General features: G+C 58.0%; 1 protein-coding gene across 5 annotated transcripts in view; it reads right to left on the bottom strand.

The window, feature by feature from the left end:
• Nucleotides 1–1,501: 1,501 nt before the first annotated feature.
• Adgrl1 (adhesion G protein-coupled receptor L1) overlaps nucleotides 1,502–17,775 on the bottom strand; it is a 37,521-nt gene continuing 21,247 nt past the window's right edge. For 2 of the 5 annotated variants that reach the window (XM_036188256.1, XM_036188259.1), the window contains 20 exons: nucleotides 16,742–16,756; nucleotides 12,661–13,461; nucleotides 11,638–11,952; nucleotides 11,150–11,253; nucleotides 10,728–10,913; nucleotides 10,522–10,560; nucleotides 10,230–10,413; nucleotides 9,951–10,073; nucleotides 9,302–9,516; nucleotides 8,872–9,042; nucleotides 8,281–8,490; nucleotides 7,976–8,196; nucleotides 7,784–7,850; nucleotides 7,209–7,300; nucleotides 6,692–6,860; nucleotides 5,837–5,965; nucleotides 5,649–5,745; nucleotides 5,427–5,555; nucleotides 5,293–5,310; nucleotides 1,502–4,913 (listed from right to left, as the gene is read on the bottom strand). In XM_036188256.1, coding sequence (XP_036044149.1) covers nucleotides 4,177–4,913; nucleotides 5,293–5,310; nucleotides 5,427–5,555; nucleotides 5,649–5,745; nucleotides 5,837–5,965; nucleotides 6,692–6,860; nucleotides 7,209–7,300; nucleotides 7,784–7,850; nucleotides 7,976–8,196; nucleotides 8,281–8,490; nucleotides 8,872–9,042; nucleotides 9,302–9,516; nucleotides 9,951–10,073; nucleotides 10,230–10,413; nucleotides 10,522–10,560; nucleotides 10,728–10,913; nucleotides 11,150–11,253; nucleotides 11,638–11,952; nucleotides 12,661–13,461; nucleotides 16,742–16,756 — 4,022 coding nt within the window. In that variant the 3' untranslated portion in view covers nucleotides 1,502–4,176. Of the gene's footprint in view, nucleotides 4,914–5,292; nucleotides 5,311–5,426; nucleotides 5,556–5,648; nucleotides 5,746–5,836; nucleotides 5,966–6,691; nucleotides 6,861–7,208; nucleotides 7,301–7,783; nucleotides 7,851–7,975; nucleotides 8,197–8,280; nucleotides 8,491–8,871; nucleotides 9,043–9,301; nucleotides 9,517–9,950; nucleotides 10,074–10,229; nucleotides 10,414–10,521; nucleotides 10,561–10,727; nucleotides 10,914–11,149; nucleotides 11,254–11,637; nucleotides 11,953–12,660; nucleotides 13,462–14,540; nucleotides 14,621–16,741; nucleotides 16,760–17,775 lie in introns of those variants that run through there. The other 3 variants (XM_036188255.1, XM_036188258.1, XM_036188257.1) reach the window with 3 other exon arrangements.

The following is a 17,775-nucleotide window of genomic DNA, read 5'->3' as shown; positions in this document are numbered from 1 at the left end:
AGCTTCTTTTTAGTGGGCCATTTTTGACAAATGTTTCAGCCAACTATTTAAACAAGGTGTTTGTTTGTTTGTTTGTTTGTTTGTTTTTTAAAGCTGAGGATCGAACCCAGGGCCTTGAGCTTGCTAGGCAAGTGCTTTACCACTGAGCTAAATCCCCAACCCTTAAACTGAAAGACCCCCCTCCAGTAGCTTGACTGCTGTGACGCCATTTTGCAAGGCTTAAACATAAAGAACAGGATATCTGCAGTTCAGGGGAAGAAGGCCAAACAGGAGTTCATAACTATAGTCGGCCACCCGGCCTTGGGAGAGAAACCATTGAGTCAAAACAGGATATCTATGATGGGCCACCTGGCCTTGGGGAATAGACAGTTGGGCTAGGAAAACACCACTGTGCCCTAGACAAGGCCAAGTCAGCCGCACACATCCAAATTCCGAGAATTAAGCATATGTCCCCAAGTTCACCCTAGTCTTATTTGAATCAACCAATGGGAACCCTGTAACTATGCTTCTTGCTTCTGTAACCGTGCTTCTGCCCCTGGGATCCTATAAAAAAGTCCCCCTTTCCCTAGGAAGGCGCGCAAGTCCTCTGAGAGACTTGTCACCCCAGGTACCTGTGTATTCAAATAAACCCTCTTGCTGTTTGCATCTGATGGATGGTTTCGATGTGTTCCTTGGGTTCGGGGTCTCTCCTGAGGGAAGATCCCCCCCGGGAATCTTTCATATGGACCTGCGCGGGAACACCCATTTTTTTTTCTTAGTTTTTTGAGGTATGGTTTCTCTGTGTAGATCAGCCTGCCTTAGGCTGCCAAGAAGGGCTCCTCTAAGAGAGTGTGACACTGCGGCCAGGCCAGAGACCTGGGTGTGTGTCTGTGTGTGCATCACTATCTGTAAAATGGCGTTCTAATTGTAGTGTGCACCCTGACTTGTGGATGCAAGACCGGAGGAAACAGCTCAAGAACCATTCAGCCAGACCAGGAGTGTAAGAGCACTCCACATACAAGTTCCTGGTGTCTGCTGAGGGTCCTAAGAGGTTTATTTTTTAGTTAGTTTTTAATTTTATGTCTAAGTGTTTTGCTTGTATAAGTATGTGTGTCACATGCATACCTGTGGGGGTCAGAAGGATTGGACCCCCTGGAACTGGAGTCACAGGTGGTCGTGAACCACCACATGAATGCTGGGAACTGAAGCTGGGTGCTCTGCAAGAGTGAGTGCTCTTTACCCTGGAACCAGTTCCCCAGTTTCCTGATTCTGTTGGAACAGGGTTTTACCATGGGAAACCAGGCTGCCCTTGACTGATAGATCCTCCAGCCTCAGCTTCCCACATGCTGAAATTACAGCCCTTAAGACCATGGTCATGTAAGTTCAGCGTTCCAGTATAGACACCAGGGACTGGGAGAACCACACCCTACATTTCCTGTACCCCAACTGAATCACACCACTCTTATCATTCCAAGAAATCTTAATTTCTTTATTGTTTGACTTTTTGACTCAACATTTTTTTTAAACTTTTTGTTTTTTTCTGAAACGTTCTTATGAGCCTTTTGTTTTATTCTCGTTAAATGCACTCGACCCAAAATTGGTTTGGCATATCGAAAAGGAGACCAAGGAAAGAAGGGACTAGGGTGTGGGAGCAGGGAGGAGGCCCAATGGACAGAAAAGTCGAGAATGAGAGAGGAACACAGGGACAGCAAAAGGACACAACAGAAGAGGTTGGAGAGTCAGGAAAACCCAAAGGGGGATGCAGAGAAGAAGAGTGAGCAAGATTTAGGAGCAAATGAATTCAGGAGCCCAAGGAAGAGAGGAGGAGACCAGACCCTTCTCTGTACCGTCCCCGCTGGGGTGGGGGCGTCAAGGCACCAGGTCTGGTTAGGGTAGGGGACACCTGGGCTCTCTGGGTGGCTTTGCGCTGGATTGTAGTGGATCCAGCCCCACTGGGGGACCTGCCATGTAGCTCTGAGGCCTGGGATTTACTCTGCTAGCAATTCCAGCTAGAGCAGGAACCAAGGTCCTGCTACACCACACCTTCTACCCTCCATGGTCCTTTGGAGAAGGGCTGAGCAGGAAAGAGGAGCAGGACTCCTGGGCCTGCCGATCCCAGAGGAGCTCTTCCCTCCACCCCCCCTCCCAGCTTTATTGATGTCTGATGGGCCTCAGGCCTGGGCTGAGCCAAGTCCTCTGGTTCCTGGGCCATCCACTCCACATAGCCACAGCAGGTCCAGGTCCAGGGGAAACTAGGCAAGGGCCACAAGCCATCTCTTACTCTCCATGCCTGCCTTCAAGACCATCCCCATCCTCTCCTCTATCTGGACTTCATCCTTGGTCTTCTGGCAAGACAGGCTAAAACATACTGCCACCAGAAAAAACCAGAGATGGAATAAACCCTGCCTTTTCACACCTGCTCCCCTCCATGGGGCAAACCGTCATCTTTGGTCTGGCCCCTCCCCCTCACTGATGGGGACAAGCCAGTCCCAGCTCCCCAGAAGGGAGAGGGCTCTCTAGCAGCAAAAAGGTCCTCCTAGCCAGACCCACCTCCTCCGCTCCCCCTCCAGCCACTTCCTCCTAACCCAAGGAAGAGCATGGCAGCAGCGAGCCGAGACCCGAGGATGCTTGAGAACTCATGGCACTTGTGAGGAAGGAGGCGGGAAAAGACAGAGTGAAGTCAGCAGAGGTGTGCTGCCACCCCTGGAAGATGGCAGCAGGGTTATGCTACCCCCAAAAAACTGGGGGAGGGCAGGCCAGGCCGGAGGGCTGGGGGTGCCTGTCAGAGCTTGGAGTGGGGTAAGGGAAGTGACCTCTCACCTTTCTTGCCCCTCCCTCAGAAATGACCTCACCACGGCCACCCTGCCCTCAGCCACAGGAACCATTCTCTGCCCTCCACTCCTTCCCCTTCTCAGGGTGGGATGCCAGCCTCCTCCTGCCTGCCGTGAGTCCTGAAGTGATATACAAGAAGCAGGAACTCAAAGGGGTAGTGCAGCCATCTTGGCAAAAGCATCTTTGGGTGTGAGGGTGTCTCCTGGCCAGCGGGGCGGGGGAGACAGGCCTCTGGTCCTGGGGCAGGCAGTGAGGTACGCGCCCCAGGAGGGCGGCCAGAGCAGAGGTGATGGACCGGTGCTGGGAAGGGCAGGTTCTTGGTTTGCTGTTGCTTCTAGATTGGTTTCGTCTCTGGAGTGTAAAAGCTGCTCTGGCGGCCGCCCACCCCGGCTGGGATGTACACAGGAAGTCCTGGTTGCCAGGGCGGGCCGCTGCTGTTCCGGAGGAAGTCCGGGCTGGCCTGGGCTGCGGGTGCCCCGTGGCTTCAAGTGATGAGATTTTCTTACTTATTTTTTTGTCTTTTTTTTTTTTTCCTTTTCCATTTTGTTGAAATATTTACACAATAGGGGAGGAAGAGAGAGGGGTAAGAGGACCCCCTAGGTAAAGATCCAAACCCAGGACCCACTCCTCAGGGAACCCCAGACCCCAAATCTGCTCCCCAGATAGCCCAGCCCACAGGACTGGGAACTGCCCAAATATGGCCACCGCAGTGGGTTGGGGCCCTGCGGGGAGTTGTGCTTCATCAGGAGTCACCCCAAGGGAGGGGGTCATTGGGTGCACTCTGGGGGTTGAGGGGCAGGCTTGCTTGGGCGACAGGGACCAGTAGCAAGGGATAAAGGAGCTTTAGAGAAAGTTCCACAATAACCATCAGCCCCCACTGCCCATTCCCTGGGCCTGGCTGTGGTACAAGGCCCAGTCTCCAGGGCACAGGGAACTGTAGCACGGGAGGATCCTGTCCACTGTCCACTCCCCTGCTGCTCCCTTCTGATGGAGAGGAGCAGCTGATAGACTGGACTGGATCCTGCAAGCTTTGGCCACCTCAAAAGCGGCAACCCCCTAAAGACCTAGGGAAGCCTTATCCCTTGCTCCTCCTCCACAGGCCGGGAGTGTCAGAAGCTGGTCACACCTGCCAGCTTCTCCCTCACTCCCCTAGAGAAGCTGGGGCGTGTGGCTGGTGGAAACCCTGTCTAACCCTGGCACCTGGGGCCCAGGTCAGCGCCCCTGGGGGGACAGTGGGGCCCACGGGCTGAGGGGCACCTGGAGAGAGTGGCCCACCAGCCACTGCCGCCGTCAGTCTCTGCTCCCACCAGAGCCCCTCCTGGGTTCCCTCCCTGGCCAGGCCCCGGCCTCTGGTCCATGAGGCCCTCAGAGGCTGGTGACCAACTGCATCTGCCCATCTCCATCAGGCCCTGGCCCCTCGAGGCTGGGGGCTGCCAGGTAGCCCTCATGGCTGGGCCGCCGCACCTGGTAGTAGCCCTGAAGGGGATTCCGAGCCACCAGGGCCGGCGGGCGGGAGGTGTAGTAGATTTCTGGGGGCCCAGGGGGGGCAGGTGGGGGCGGAGGCAGGGCCTCATTAGGCCCTTCGGGGCTGCTGTCCGGGTAGGAGGGCGAGTCCCGTAGGTTGGCCCCGCTGGCATAGAGGGAGTCCCGGCCGGGAGGTGAGGACAGGGGCCGACTGGTGGCCCCATCCTCCGCCGTGCAGCTCTCCGACTCATCCAGATCACTCTGGTACAGCACCGACTGGGCCCGGGGCAGGAGCAGAGGCTCCTCCAGGGCCTTGTAGAGAAGTTCAATCTCTGCCCGGTCAGCACCCCCAGGCCCGCCGGCCTCGTCCTCACTGGCCCCTGCCACAGGCGGCACAGGAGGCTCCGGCGGGGGCCCCTTGGCGCCCGCACTGGCCCCCCGAAGGTTGTTGTGCACCAGCTCTGAGATGATCATCTTCTCAAAGGCGGCGGCGTCGGCCAGGTTCCGGCCTCGGGGTGGCTCAGGACCCCCGTCCCCCGGGGGGAAATCCCCGCTTCGCAACGAGTAGCTGTTGTTGAAGTTGCCGTTAAGGGGCAGGGTGTCCATGCCACAGGCTTCCCGGCCTCCCAAGGGGTGCTCTGCAGGGCAGAGGGGCAGTTAGCACGGGCCTGGTCACACAGGCCTGTCCCATCCCAGAGCCTCCTGCTCACTCTCCTCTCCCCTCCTGTGGGGTCCGCTGACTAGCGGCAGACTCATGACAGTGTGTAAGGACCAGTTCTCGGGCTCCCTCCTCAGCTTCACAACTTCAGCAAGTGGAGGCCTGTGCAGTCAGGTACACCCCCCTACGCTTGGACCTCACTTTCACTCCCTACCTGAAGGTCCCCACCTGACTGCCTTGCCAGAGCCTGTGGGTAGGGACACCCCAAGTTTCCAGTCCCTAGGAGAGGCTTCCAGGAGAAGGGCCTGCCTTTGTTTCCCTCCCCCTTTGGAAATGCTTCCAGAGACAGGGGTACTCACTGGGTTCCCTGTAGCTTCCTGTGGATGCCAGTCAGCAAGAGAAGAGAAGACAAGCGTGAGCTAAGCCGAGGCCCCTCAGGACCTGCCCTTGGGGCTTCCCGACCTGGGTCTCTGCCCATCCCTAGCACCCTCACCTGGGGAGTTGAAGACGGGGGGCGAGGAAGGGTTAAAGCCCACAGACTCGGCGATGAGTGTATTGTATGGGCTAGTGCCCCCACGGGGCTGTAGCACGGGGTTGGTCAGTAGATGATTCCCCATGGTACCTGCCCAAGGGAAGGGTCAGAGGTTACAAGGCAGCCCAGAGACTTGGGGCGAGGAGCTCAGGCGAGAGGAGCCAGGGCCCGGGAAGACCTCACCTCGGTTCAGGGTAGGAGTGCTGTTGATGTCCCCTGCCATAAAGGAGGACTCCGTCTGTTTCCTCACGGTATCGTTCCACATCCTCCGGATTCGGCTCTGGGGACACAGCGCAAACGTGAGGGATGTCTGGAGACACCCCACCCCCAGGGTCATCCCGCGGTCTGGCAGCGCTGCCCTGCCCGGGTACCTGGGTCCCTGTGTAGTATCGGGTGTTACTCCGCATGGCGGAGGTCTTGAGGGAGCCGTGCGCGCCCCCGGGCGGAGATCGGATGCAGCAGTACGAGTGGCGCAAACACTTGCTGTACTCCTTGTGCACCTGCAGGGGGACAGTCAGCTGGCCGCCACAGGAACCGCGCCACCCTCGCCCTGCCGCCGCATCCAGGCTATTACTTTGGTCCATTCTTTTCCTCACCACCATCACTTCCTCATTCCTTCATTCTCCGACTCAACACATCTTTACTATACTCAATACATCTTTAAGGAACATGTTCCAGGCACCGGGAACATTACGTCTCTGAACTCCTGACCCTCCTGCCCAATTCATGATACTGGTGATGGAACCCAGACTTCATGTATGCCAGGCAAGTATTCTACCAACTCAGCTACGTGCTCAGCCCTCGTGTGGTGTGAGGAAACAATTGCATGTGTATGGGCGTTTTGCCTGCACGCATGTCTGTGCATTGTGCGCACTCTGTATTCAAGGCCAGATAAGGGTTCCCCTGGAACCATTCCTGCTATCAGTTCTTCCTGGATAGCTGCAGGAATCTTCACACTGGCTCCAGTTGTCTGGCACCGTGCTGGGCTTCACATCTGACAGGGCCACACCTGCTCTGCCCTGCCACTCCCTTGTAACCTGCCTCACTTCTAGACTCTCTTACTTCTGGCTGAATCTCCCGGCCCCCATCAGACTCAGATGGTTCCACAGAAGGCAGGTGACCAGACGGGACACTGAGGGGCCCAGAGGGCGCCTGAGATCTTTCATCCTGGCCTCCCTCCCCTGACAGATCCAGAATGTCCCCAAGGAGCATCCTGCCACCCTCACCTTTTTCTGTAAGGCGCAGTGAAAGACAAAGATGAAAACCCCCTGGAAGGCGTTGAAGGTGGTGAAGAGATAGGCCATGACTACTGACTCCTTGTTGATGAAGAGGAGGCCAAAAGCCCAGGTGAGGCCCAGCAAGAAGAGCAGCGCAATGGCACCCAGTGCCCAGGACCTGGTGGCCAGGGGGACAGGCAGTCATGGTGCTCACCAGGGAAGACAGCCCAGCCCCTAGGCCTCCGGTGCCGCCTGAAAGACCTAGCCTAATCAATCACTTTGGCCAAATTTCCAGTCCACTCAAACTCCCTTTGTGGCCGGCTTTTCAAGATGCCCTCAAGCAGGCTTGTACTGAATCTGCAGTGCAGGCCCGAAAGCATAGGTCGGCTGGACAGCTTGACTTCCCGACCCTGTTAAGTAGGGCCTATACCATGCACAATTACCCTCCTGCTGAAAACCCCACTGCACGGCACCGGTAAGGAACAGTGTTCTGGGAAACTGCAGGGGCCCAGGGTGAGGGTCTCACTTGATGTTGTCAAGGCGGCTGGAGTCAGGCTTGAGCACTGATGAGCTCCGGACCATCTTGTGCAGGGTCACCATGAGGAATACCAGGTTTACCTGGGTAGGAGTATAGGAAATGGGCTCAGTTTCTGCTCCAACTCCTTCTTCAGGGGCCCAAAGTGCCCACTACCTGGGTCTGTTATTTGTTGTGACTGCTGTGAGGCTAAGGGTCACAGCTTGGCATGAAACAGGCTTGGACCACAGCTGCTGGTGCACTGGCCTCAGTGCTGGGGACTATGGACTTAGTCACCCTGGTCTTTTTAGCTACTGCTCAGGCGTGTGTGTGTGTGTGTGTGTGTGTGTGTGTGTGTGTGTGTGTGTGAGAGAGAGAGAGAGAGAGAGAGAGAGAGAGAGAGAGAGAGAGAGATATTTTAGGGCTAGAACCCAGGGCCTTCTGCATAGTGGGCAAGTGTCTACCCCTGAGCCGTGCCCTGGCCCCTCTGCTTCTACACTGGTGCCTTGAAAAGCTGGCAAGGGGCCCAAGGTTAGGTCTAGACCAGCCTGAATGCAAGGAACCACTGTGCTTGGAGCGCCACTCACCACAATGACAAAGGAGACAGGCCCAATGAAGCTCCAGATGAAGTAGTTATCCACTCTCAGCCAGCAGCTGAAAGGAAACACAAGCAGAGTGGAGGAACGCCCGGAAGGCTTGCCACCCCAGCCCTGGCCCAAGGAAAGCCAGCCACTCAAGAGCCAATCAGGTGAAGACCACGGGACAACAGAGACACTCACGCCTTCTCGGTGCCATAGCTTCGGTAGTCAATGGCGGCTGCGATGCCTACCACCAGGGCTGGGAAGCAGTAGCCGCCCAGGTAATAGTACTTGGTGCGTGAGTACTCGCTCTCAAACACCTCCACCAGCAGCAGGTAGAGGTGCACACCTTCTAGGCACAGCCAGGAGAAGGCGGCCAGGAAAAAGTAGTGCAGCAGGCCCGCAAAGATGGGGCAGGCGACCTGGGAGAGCACATCAGTAAGAGGCTGTTCTACCAGCCCCACGGTCCCTCCCGCTGCCTGGCCTCGGCCCCAAGTCTGGCTCACCTCATACTGAGTCTTGTCTATCCCAACCAGGAAGAGCAGCTCCGCAAGGAAGAGGTTGATGCAGAGGTTTTTGTGGATGGTGTTGCGGTCAGTCTGCAGGCCACGCAGGAAGCAGAAGGTGGAGATGCAGATGGCCAGACAGACCAGGGAGATGACGATGCCAACCCAGGTGATGACGGACAGCAGCAGCTCATTGATGCGGCCCTGGTACTGGGGACAGGAGTAGGGAGGCACTCAGTGCCTGGCTAGGTGACAGCTGCAGCTGAGGACCCAGGCAAGGCTGTGGGCCATGAGGCCCCAGTGCTACCCACCCAGCCACCAAGCTGGCCCCCACCCTGTACAGACAGTGCGGCTCAATTCCTCATGCTCTGGAAGGCTTGTGGAGAGATGACAGCTGGCTTCTCCAGAGTGCCTCAGGGCCAGAGGGAGCCAGATGCAAGGCCTCATGCCCCAGGCAAGACTGGGGGCCCCCCATGCCCATGAGCTGGCCTGGTAGGCATCGCCCATGCCATGTGCTCTCTAGGATGCCATGCAAAGCCAGGCCAGCAGCAAGCAGGCCCGCCCAGAGCAGCGGAGCGCCGGCCAGCTTACGATCTCTCGGTGAGCCATGAGCACGGCGAAGTTGGTGAGGTGGCTGCAGGCACATGTGGTGTGGGTCTTATTGGACTCCACCAGGCGGCAGCCCTGGGTTGACCAGTAGCCCAGCATGGAGCGCTCTGAGTAGTTCCAGAAGGAGCAGTTTGCATTGAAGTGGTTCTTGGCCTGTTATATGGTGGACAGGGTGTCAAGACTGCTAATTCCTGTCCTCAAACCAGCTACAGTGACAAGGGGGACAAGTGTGACAAGTGTGGCAAGTGCCTAGGGCCCGAGGTGACCACCAGCTCTATGGGACATATGGTCCAAGCTGAAGCAGGGAAGCTGACCCTTACTCTCAGGTGGGTGAACACATGATGGGGGAAATGTAGTCCAGAAGCAGAGGATGCTGGGACCTCTAGGGTGAGAGGGGTACACCAGAGCTCACCTCCAAATGGGCCACAGTAAAGATGACAGGGTCCATGAGGAAGACGCGGCTGGATTCCTTATTAATGGATGCTGCAATGACCTGTGAGTTCACCACCAGGGAGGCACCTCCAGGGCCACCGGTCCCTGCCTCGCCCGCCAGCTTCACTGTGGCATTCTCCGTGGACAAGAACAGGCCCAAGTTGTTGTAGAGTGTGAAGACAACCTTGACCACACCTTAGGAAGACAGACATAGGGAGAGAGGGGCCATCCTCAGGCACACACTTCTCTCTGGGCCCCACGGTTCTCAGATACACTGAGAGTGGGCAGTGCCCCAGGTGAAGTAGCAGTTCAGAAGCCATTTCCACAAGGCCATTGTCCAGTGGTGGCCAGGACTGGACATACAGGTGCCTCTCTGACCCACTTTTACTTCCTGTGTGACCCTGGGCAGATTCCCTAGCCTTTCTGTCTCAGCCTCAAATGGCACAATGGCTTCTAGCACTAGGGCTCCCCTCTGCAAACCCAGGCCTCTGCAGGGCTTTGGGATGTGCATACCAGTGGCAGATAAACCGTGATTAAAAGACACGACCGTTGTGTTCCATAAAGTCAAGGTCAAGGTGCCAAGTGAGCAGTGTGCACATGCTTTTGGACAAACCCCACGGGACACTGACCATTGCGGCTATTCTGCTTGATGGTGTTGGCGGACAGCTGGATAGAGTTCTCACTGGGGTATTCCTGGGGGAACACCAACTCTTGCACTTGACCCTCTGTGTTCAGGACAGTCACCTCCAGGACTGGGGGCAGAGGCAGAAAGGACACACTATCAGCATCTATCCCCAGACAGGATTCATGCTACACCATGAGGCTTGCAGCAAAATCACAGACCCAGGAATTGGGGAACCAACATACTCAGAGTTTGGGATTGGCCCTGGGGTGACTGTGGTACTCACCCACATTCTGCTTGGCAGCCAAGAAGCGAGCGGGTTCCCTGACATTGTCAGCCAGCAGGAAGGCCCCCTCCTCCAGGACATCTAGGAGCATGGTGGCTGTGTGCACCTGTTCTGTGGCATTCATGTCTTTCCAGGACTCAAGTGCCTCTGGCCGGAGCAGGTTGTCCACTGTCTCTACCACGGCCTGTGTGTAGCAGGGACAATACACATGAGTCCTCCACATTTTTTAGTTCCCTGGGACAGTCCTGATGTCCTCTCCCTCATTCCCTCAAACTGTACCCACTGGGCTCACCTTGATATAATCCTTGCAGGTCCTCTCTCGCTTGTGCATCTAGAGACAGAGATGGAGGTGGAGATGGGTGAGGACTCCAAGCACTGCTCCCCGCCACCCCACCTTTGAGGACTTCTTAAGGCAGTGTAGCAGTGAAGCCCAGCAGCCCCTGGGGTATGGTGTCCCTCACTGGTCACTGTGGGGTGGCAGCAGGTACAGTTGCCTACCTTATTGTAGTTCTTGCCAGCTGACTCGCGCTCAATGGGCCGGAGGGCCTGGAGCTGGGCATCCAGGATGTCCAACAGTTGTTCCATCAGCTTCACGGAGGAGGACACATCCCCAGCATAGATGGAGCCCCGTGTGTGGCGAGCCAGCTCACTAGCAATGTTGGCAGCGTTCTCTCCACTCTTAATCTGTAGGAGGCGGGGAGGGTGGGGCCTCAGATCTACTGGGCACTGGCCTGCCCTGCCCTGCCCTGCCCTGCGCTCCATCCCCTTCACATGCCCCACCTGCCTGGCCCTCTCCCTCTGCTGGCCCCCTCCCACGCAAGGGTTAGGTTACAGGAGACCCCTGTGTCTCCCGAGCTCTTTCTGCCATGCTGCCCCTGGGCACTCGATGGCCTGCCTGTAAGGGCAGCAGTTACTGGTACCTTCTGGGCTACTTGGTTGACCCAGGGAGAGGTGCAGTTGCTGAGGTCAGGGCCCCGAGGGTTCCAGAGTCCCAGAGCAGGGAGACACTGGAATGAGGCAATTCCTGCAGAGGCAGACAAGAAAGTCAAAGAGAGGATGAAGAGGGGCCAAGGAAGGAGAGAGGAGACAGAGCAGAGGATGAGGAGAGGAACACTTGGGAAAAGGCACAAGGCAGCCTGCCCTAACCTCGAAGAGCTAGAACTCCCTAGGCAAGATCCACTATGGAAGGTTTTCTCCACTAAGCCTCTTCCAACCTTGCCTGGACCCCCAGGGCACCTGGGATGCTTATCTGTCCTCCATCTGTCCTGAAACTGGCTTGGCTGCTTTAGTCTGACTCAGGTGGCTGGACTGCCTGCAGCCCCCTGGGTACTAGGCCACAGATAACACCTGTATGGCTAAGCTGTATGTCTCCCAACCCTTCCTGGTCAGCTGTGGCCCCAGCACTCACCTCGAGTTCCCTTGGGGCAAGGCCTCTCCACCAGCATGCCCTGTTGGGTAGCTGGCCACTGGACCCGCCGGACCTCTCGGGGTTCACAGAAGAGCTCAGGAGACACATGCAGATTGGGGGCTGGAGGCCGCCGGGTGCTGGGTGCTGGGGCTGTGGCTGGAGGCAGGTCAGGTCCCAGCTGGTTAATGGCACCCACTGGGTGTGTGGTGAGGGGTGCCCGGCGGAGTGGGGTGGTGGCTGCAGGCGAGGCTGTGCTGGTAAGGGGTGTGGGCCGAGCTGTGGTGGTAGTACTGAGAGGTGGGGAAGTGGCTGGGCCTGGAAGGTAAAAGGGACAGGGCAGGGTCACACCCATGCATAAGGCCCACCAAGCACAGGGTCCCTCGGCACCTTGACATCTTCCTTACCCACTGAAGTGGAAAGCTGTCCTGGGTCCCTGGCCTTTCTGTGCTCAGAGGCATGCTACCTTCATCAGACTATAGAATTAGAAGCGGGTAAAAATGTACTGCTATGCACCATAAGGTGCCTGTCCCAGAGCCAGGACTGGACACGTGTGTCAAAGTTTCTGGATATAATCACCTCTCATCTGTGACACACTTGATTGTGGGGTCTGGAACCGGGGTGGCCAACTCCCCTTCTGCGAAGGTTGGCTAAGGCTCTCCAGAGTTCTGGGGATGCTCTGGGTTAGTGATGGGAACATCAGCTGGAGTTGAAATGAGAACACAGCAAGCGTCTGACTCTACATCTCCCTAAACCACCCCAAACTACTGTGCCTAGACTCTGGGTAGAGCCCAGAATCCTGGGGTTCAGTCCTCAAGTAAGATAATCTCTCAGCCACGCAGTGCACGGGCTTCACCGAAGACGACAGGCACACTGTAGGCACAACGGTGAGGAGTGAGGACAGTGTGTGCCACGAGCTGTGATTGCTTTACCTCCCAATCCTCAGCAGCATACAGTGAGCCTACATTCTGGTGTCAAGGAGGGACAGACGCTAAGAGGCTCGCACCCCTCAAAACCCATCCTCACCAGCACTGGGGTCTGGGGGTCCAAACTCCAGGCTGTAGCGCACCACGAAATAGTTGTTCCACACGTACAGCTGGTTGTCCCGGGGGTTGTAATCAACGGAGGACACAAACTGGTAGGGGTTGGGGAAAGCGAGGCTGACTGGCTCCTCGCGGTTTGCATTGGTGTTGAAGGCGTAGTCCACGCGGTTGCCCGCTGCCTCACTGTCGTCATCCACATACACGGAGCGCAGCACATAAAGGACTCCGCACACCATGAAGGCGTTGGAGGCCGAGCGCTTGTCGTAGCCTGTTTCCCATGTGCCCTCGAAGCGTAGAGTGTAGGGGTTGAGCTGGCTCACCACCAGGCGCCCGTTGTTGCCCTCCGTGGCATAGATGACCCATAGCCCGTTCTCATCCACCGCCAGGTCAATGTCCGTCTTGCCCCCCCAGCGGTAGGGCGAGGTGTCATGGTAGTTGGCGGTGTTGATGACCGTCTCGCCGCTCTTGATGCGGGTGCGCAGGTCATACTTGACGATGTTGCGCGTGCGCTCCTTGTTGTAGAAGACTGCGCCATCGTAGACTACAAAGCCGGTGCCGTCCACACGGTTGGGCAGCCGGTATGTGGTGGTGTGGCGTGCGGCCACATAGTCCTCCCAGGAGGCGTATTCAGTCAGTGTGTCCGTGCGGTAGGGTATCCAGGGCATGACGTAGATACGGTCACCTGCCTGCAGCGGGTCCTTGCACCATGCACCAGACTGGTGCTCTGACTCATGTGTGGAGGTGGGCTCCAGCACCTTCTGCAGGGTCCCTGGGCACACGAAGACTGGGCCGGGTGGGTAGGTAGGCAGGGAGGAGGTGGGGAGGAGCAGAGGCAAGGAGAGAGGGGAGAGAGAGGCAAGTTGGTCACACGGCGGGGGAGGAAACCATGCTGTCCCCTCCTGCTGCTGCAGTCATGGTTGCTTGGTCGGGCTGGTGATGGGAAGGGGTTTGTGGGCGGGAGTCCCGCCCTGCCCAGCTGCCCCTCTCCCTGGAGCTGTGGCCCCTGGAGACCATCAAGAGCAGGGTTAGTGTGGGGAGGCGGTGCTCTCTTCCCTTCCTTGGCTGCTGCTAGAGACCCCACAGGCTGGGGACAAAGGCTTCGGCCAGAGCTCTCCCAGACTGAGCTGGAGAGGGTAGGAGGTAGGGACCCCTGCTGTAGTGCCGGCTAGCCTCAAGGTTCAGGTATCAGCACCCTGGCCTCCCTTCTCTGCCTCTGTGGAAGAACTAGGGGCTGGGATCCCATCCTTCACCAACCATGCAGGGATGGACTTTTTAAAAAAACTTCACTTTCTTCCTTCAAAGGCTGCAAGGTAGAGTGATGTTTCCACACCCACTCTGGCTGTCTATTCTCTCCTCAGGCCCCTGTCTGGGCTCCCCTCAGCTGGCACCCGTCAAGTAGGTAGCAGACGGAAGGGTGGAGGGAAGAAGCAGCTCCCAGGTTAGGCTAGGGAGAAGTCCCGCTCTGCCCCAGCCGGCAGGGTCTCTGGTGGGGTCAGGTTCAGAAGCATACATGGACACTGGTGCACAGGTGGAGTGGGGACATGGAGAAAGACAGGACTCCCAGGACATTTGGGGTGAGGGAGCTGCGCAGAGGGAAGAGAGACAAGGAGGGGTGTGTGTCCACACAAGTCCTGGCTCCAAAGGAGACGTTCTGGAGACCACCTGGGAAGAGAGGGTTAGTGCTGGCGAGGAGAGAGGGGTGAGCAGAGAATTCACTCCAAGGCCCAGGCCCGACTGAGAACCCCTTCCGGGGGCAGTCCCAGGTCCAGCTCGGAGGGGGCAAGGGAGGGAACCAGGTGCTAGGATAAAGCCCCAGCCCACCCCAGCCAGCCCCCACCTCCCCTGCCCCGGACCCCGATTTACCTGTGACCATCCCCGGCTCGGGAGGAGGGACCAAGGCAGCGCTGATGTCAGAAAGGTGGGGGGCCCCGCCCCACCCCCCCCATTCCCTGAAAAGAGGAAAACCTCAACTGCATCTCGTTGGCACCACTGGCCTGCCCACCCTTGCCCCTCACAGCCCAGCACCACCTGTTCCTAGCCTACCCTAGTGGTCCAGCAGGTCAGTGTGGCCCACCCTCCCTTCTTCCCTGTGCACCATGGGACAGACACCCTTCCCCTTCAGGAGGGCTGCTGGCACCTCCCTCTCATTCCTCCATGACAGAACCCACGGGCAGGCCAGGGCTGCAGGGTGTGTGCTTGTGGGTCTATGGTGAATTCTCTGCTCCTGCTTGGCCCATCACCAAAGCAGCTAGCCCCAGGGGCACAGGGAGGGCTGGGACGACTTGGCACCAGCAGGGTTGGCAGCTTCAGTAGTGAGGGACCTTTGGGTAGGAGCCAGGCCTTGTGCCTATTTCTAGCCTGGCTCACCACTTGGTTAGAAGAGGGGAACAATTTGTAGCCCCCCCCCCCCCCAACTAGGGCAGCTTGGCTTTAGGTCCCTAGGCCCGAGGCGTCAACAGCACAGCCTCTTTGGCATGAGTTAACCCTGGGCTCTAAGCCCTGGCATTCCTATCAGTTATGTCTGTACCCTCTGACCAGACTACCTGGCCCCCACCCTTTTTCCTGTCCCCAGGCCCCTCTACCCTGTAGAAACCCCTGCCAGGGGTGTGAGCTCACGAAGAGGGCCTGAGCTGGTCAGAGGGTACCAGGGGGAAAAACACAGTTAGAGGTCATCCCAAGGAAGGGGAAGAGATGAAGAAGGGTCTGCGAGGGGCCTTGGGCAGCAAGGACCCCACCTCAGCACCCAGCTCCCAACACCTCTTCCCCCGCCAGCCCGACCCAGAGGAGACCCAGTGCCGTGGTTCCAAGCCTGTAAGAAGAGTGGCTGACTGAGAAGAGCAAGGGAGAGGGTGCCCAGGCCTCTGGGATGGGCAAGGCGGGAGGGGGGAGGGGAGCAGCTCAGAGGGACCCGCCCACTTCCTGGGGTCCTCCACAGACCACCGTAATTTCAAGGCCAAAGGGACCCTGAAGGGCCATGTCATTGATTGTCCATTGCCTCCTGCCTTACTAGCCAGTCACCCTCCACTCCCTAGCCCACAATAGACAGCCACACCTACAACCATGGGTCTCCCTGCAAGAAATTATGGGGCCTGTGGAAGTCCCCAGAGCAAGTCTGTGACCCCCGCAACCCCTCCCTGGTCCTCTCCCACATCAGCCCGGAAGAAACCCTGACTGCAGCTTTGCAAGTGTGCTGACGCAGAACCCACTCCCACCCTCTCCAGGAGGCCCTCCCCCAACCCATCCCAGGGTTTTGGCAGGCTGCCCCCTCCCAGGGGCTTGGGATGGCTGACAACCCTCCCCAGGACTGGACCCGGCTGGTCGGAAAGGGTGGAGGGAGAGGAGACTTGTTCTCTGTGCTCCACAACAGCTCTGGGCCTTGGAAACGCCAAACCAGAGGAACTCAGGCCACGAGGAGCCAGAGAGAGAGGAGAAATATGGTCCCCAAAGGAAAGAGCACCCTCCACCCCACCACCCTCCACCAGAAACACTTTGCAAAAGGTACAAGGGGACAGAAAAGGAGAGAAAGGAGGGGAGAGAGAGTAAGAGGGAGGGAGGGAGGGCAGGAGAGACAGAGACCTCTAGCGGTGCCTGTGGAGGCTGGGGAGTCCCCCCCTCCCCACCCGCCTGGATGCTTACACATTTCTCCTAAGGAAGGCAAAAGAAATGAGAGATGAGGTCAGGTGCCCTGCAGGGACCAGGGACCAGAAGAGGTACAGAGAGAAGGTGGGGCGGAGATTGAGAGAGAGAGAGATTGAGAGAGGGAGAGAGAGAGAGAGATTGAGAGAGAGAGAGAGAGAGAGAGAGAGAGAGAGAGAGAGAGAGAGAGACACGGGTGGAGGAGTGGGGTGAGTATCTGCCCAGGCTCAGAGAAGAGCTTCGGTGAATATCTGGAGGGTGGAGAAGCCCATGGCCGTGACCTTGGCCTTGGTGGTGCTGCAGCACCAGGCCCGGCCCAGCTGTGCTGGGAGGACACCGGGGCAGGGCTCCCTGGACCGCGTGGGGTGGGGAGAAGAAGGGTGGGCGGGTGGACGGCGTGTGGGTGGCAGTGGCGACAGTGCGTTTACCTTTCTGCTCCACTTCTACTTTAAGCATCGGAAGAGAGAGAGAGAACAAATTGAAAAAAATGTGCAAGAAAAAAAAGAGAAAAAAAAAAGATTAAATCGCTTTCGTTTCTTTTCTGGCCACACGCCCCCTCTTCCTGCCTTTCCTCCGCCTTCCCAACCCCTTCCGTAGCATCATCTCAGCCCCCACCCCCAAGTCCCTTTTTCTGGGGGGTAGGATGGGGTGAGAGGGTGCTGAGGAGACAGTGAGAAGGGACGGGGAGACACACAGGAGGGAAGAGACGAAAAGACTGGTATGGCACAGACAGGCAGGAGGGCCCCGGTGTAGGGGAGCCCCAGCTAGGAGCTGCACTCTGGCTAGCGTGACACCAGGCAGCAGGGGTATAGGAACTGCAGGGCTCCCCTCCACCCTGTGTGCTAACCCTCTGCTAGAACCAGGGGCTTAGTCTCTCTGGGGCCTGGGTACCCCTCCCAGCCGAGAGCACAGGCCGAGTCCCTTCCCCTGAGTTGGCCCCACCTGAGTCAGCTGTGTTCCCCTAAGCCCTCCGAACCCCCGAAACGCACAGAGAGGGCAGTAGAGCCAGACACAGAACAACAGAGGCAGGCAGGCAGGCGCCCCTGGCCTCGGACAGAGCCAGGGTAGGGGAGACAGGAGGCACAGAATTGGAGGGGACACAGACTGGGCTGGACAGATTGTGGCAGACAGGCTCCTACACTCCCGGGGGTGGGGTAGGGGGAGGGAGGCTCAAGGTTCAGCTGCTCTGCCCAATCCACCAAGGGCCCAGGAGCCCTAGCTGCACCCTGCCCTGCCCACCACCCTTGATGACGCTCGAGTAGCACCTGGGGAGGAAGGGAGAGTTAGGCTGTGCTCAGCTGCAAAGCAAATCCAGTGTTAGTCCAGTGTCTGGGGTTTCCACACTCCAGTGATCCCCCAATTGTGGGATCCCTGCCCCCCACCCTGCCCCACCTTCACCAGCACTGGGGTCACCCCAGCCTCTGAAGCCCAGGGCCCTGTGGCTGACCAGACCGATCCCCTC

This window comes from Onychomys torridus, chromosome 5 (assembly GCF_903995425.1).
Source record: "Onychomys torridus chromosome 5, mOncTor1.1, whole genome shotgun sequence".
Classification (NCBI taxonomy): Eukaryota; Metazoa; Chordata; class Mammalia; order Rodentia; family Cricetidae; genus Onychomys; species Onychomys torridus.
This window is presented reverse-complemented; position numbering and strand designations above follow the sequence as displayed.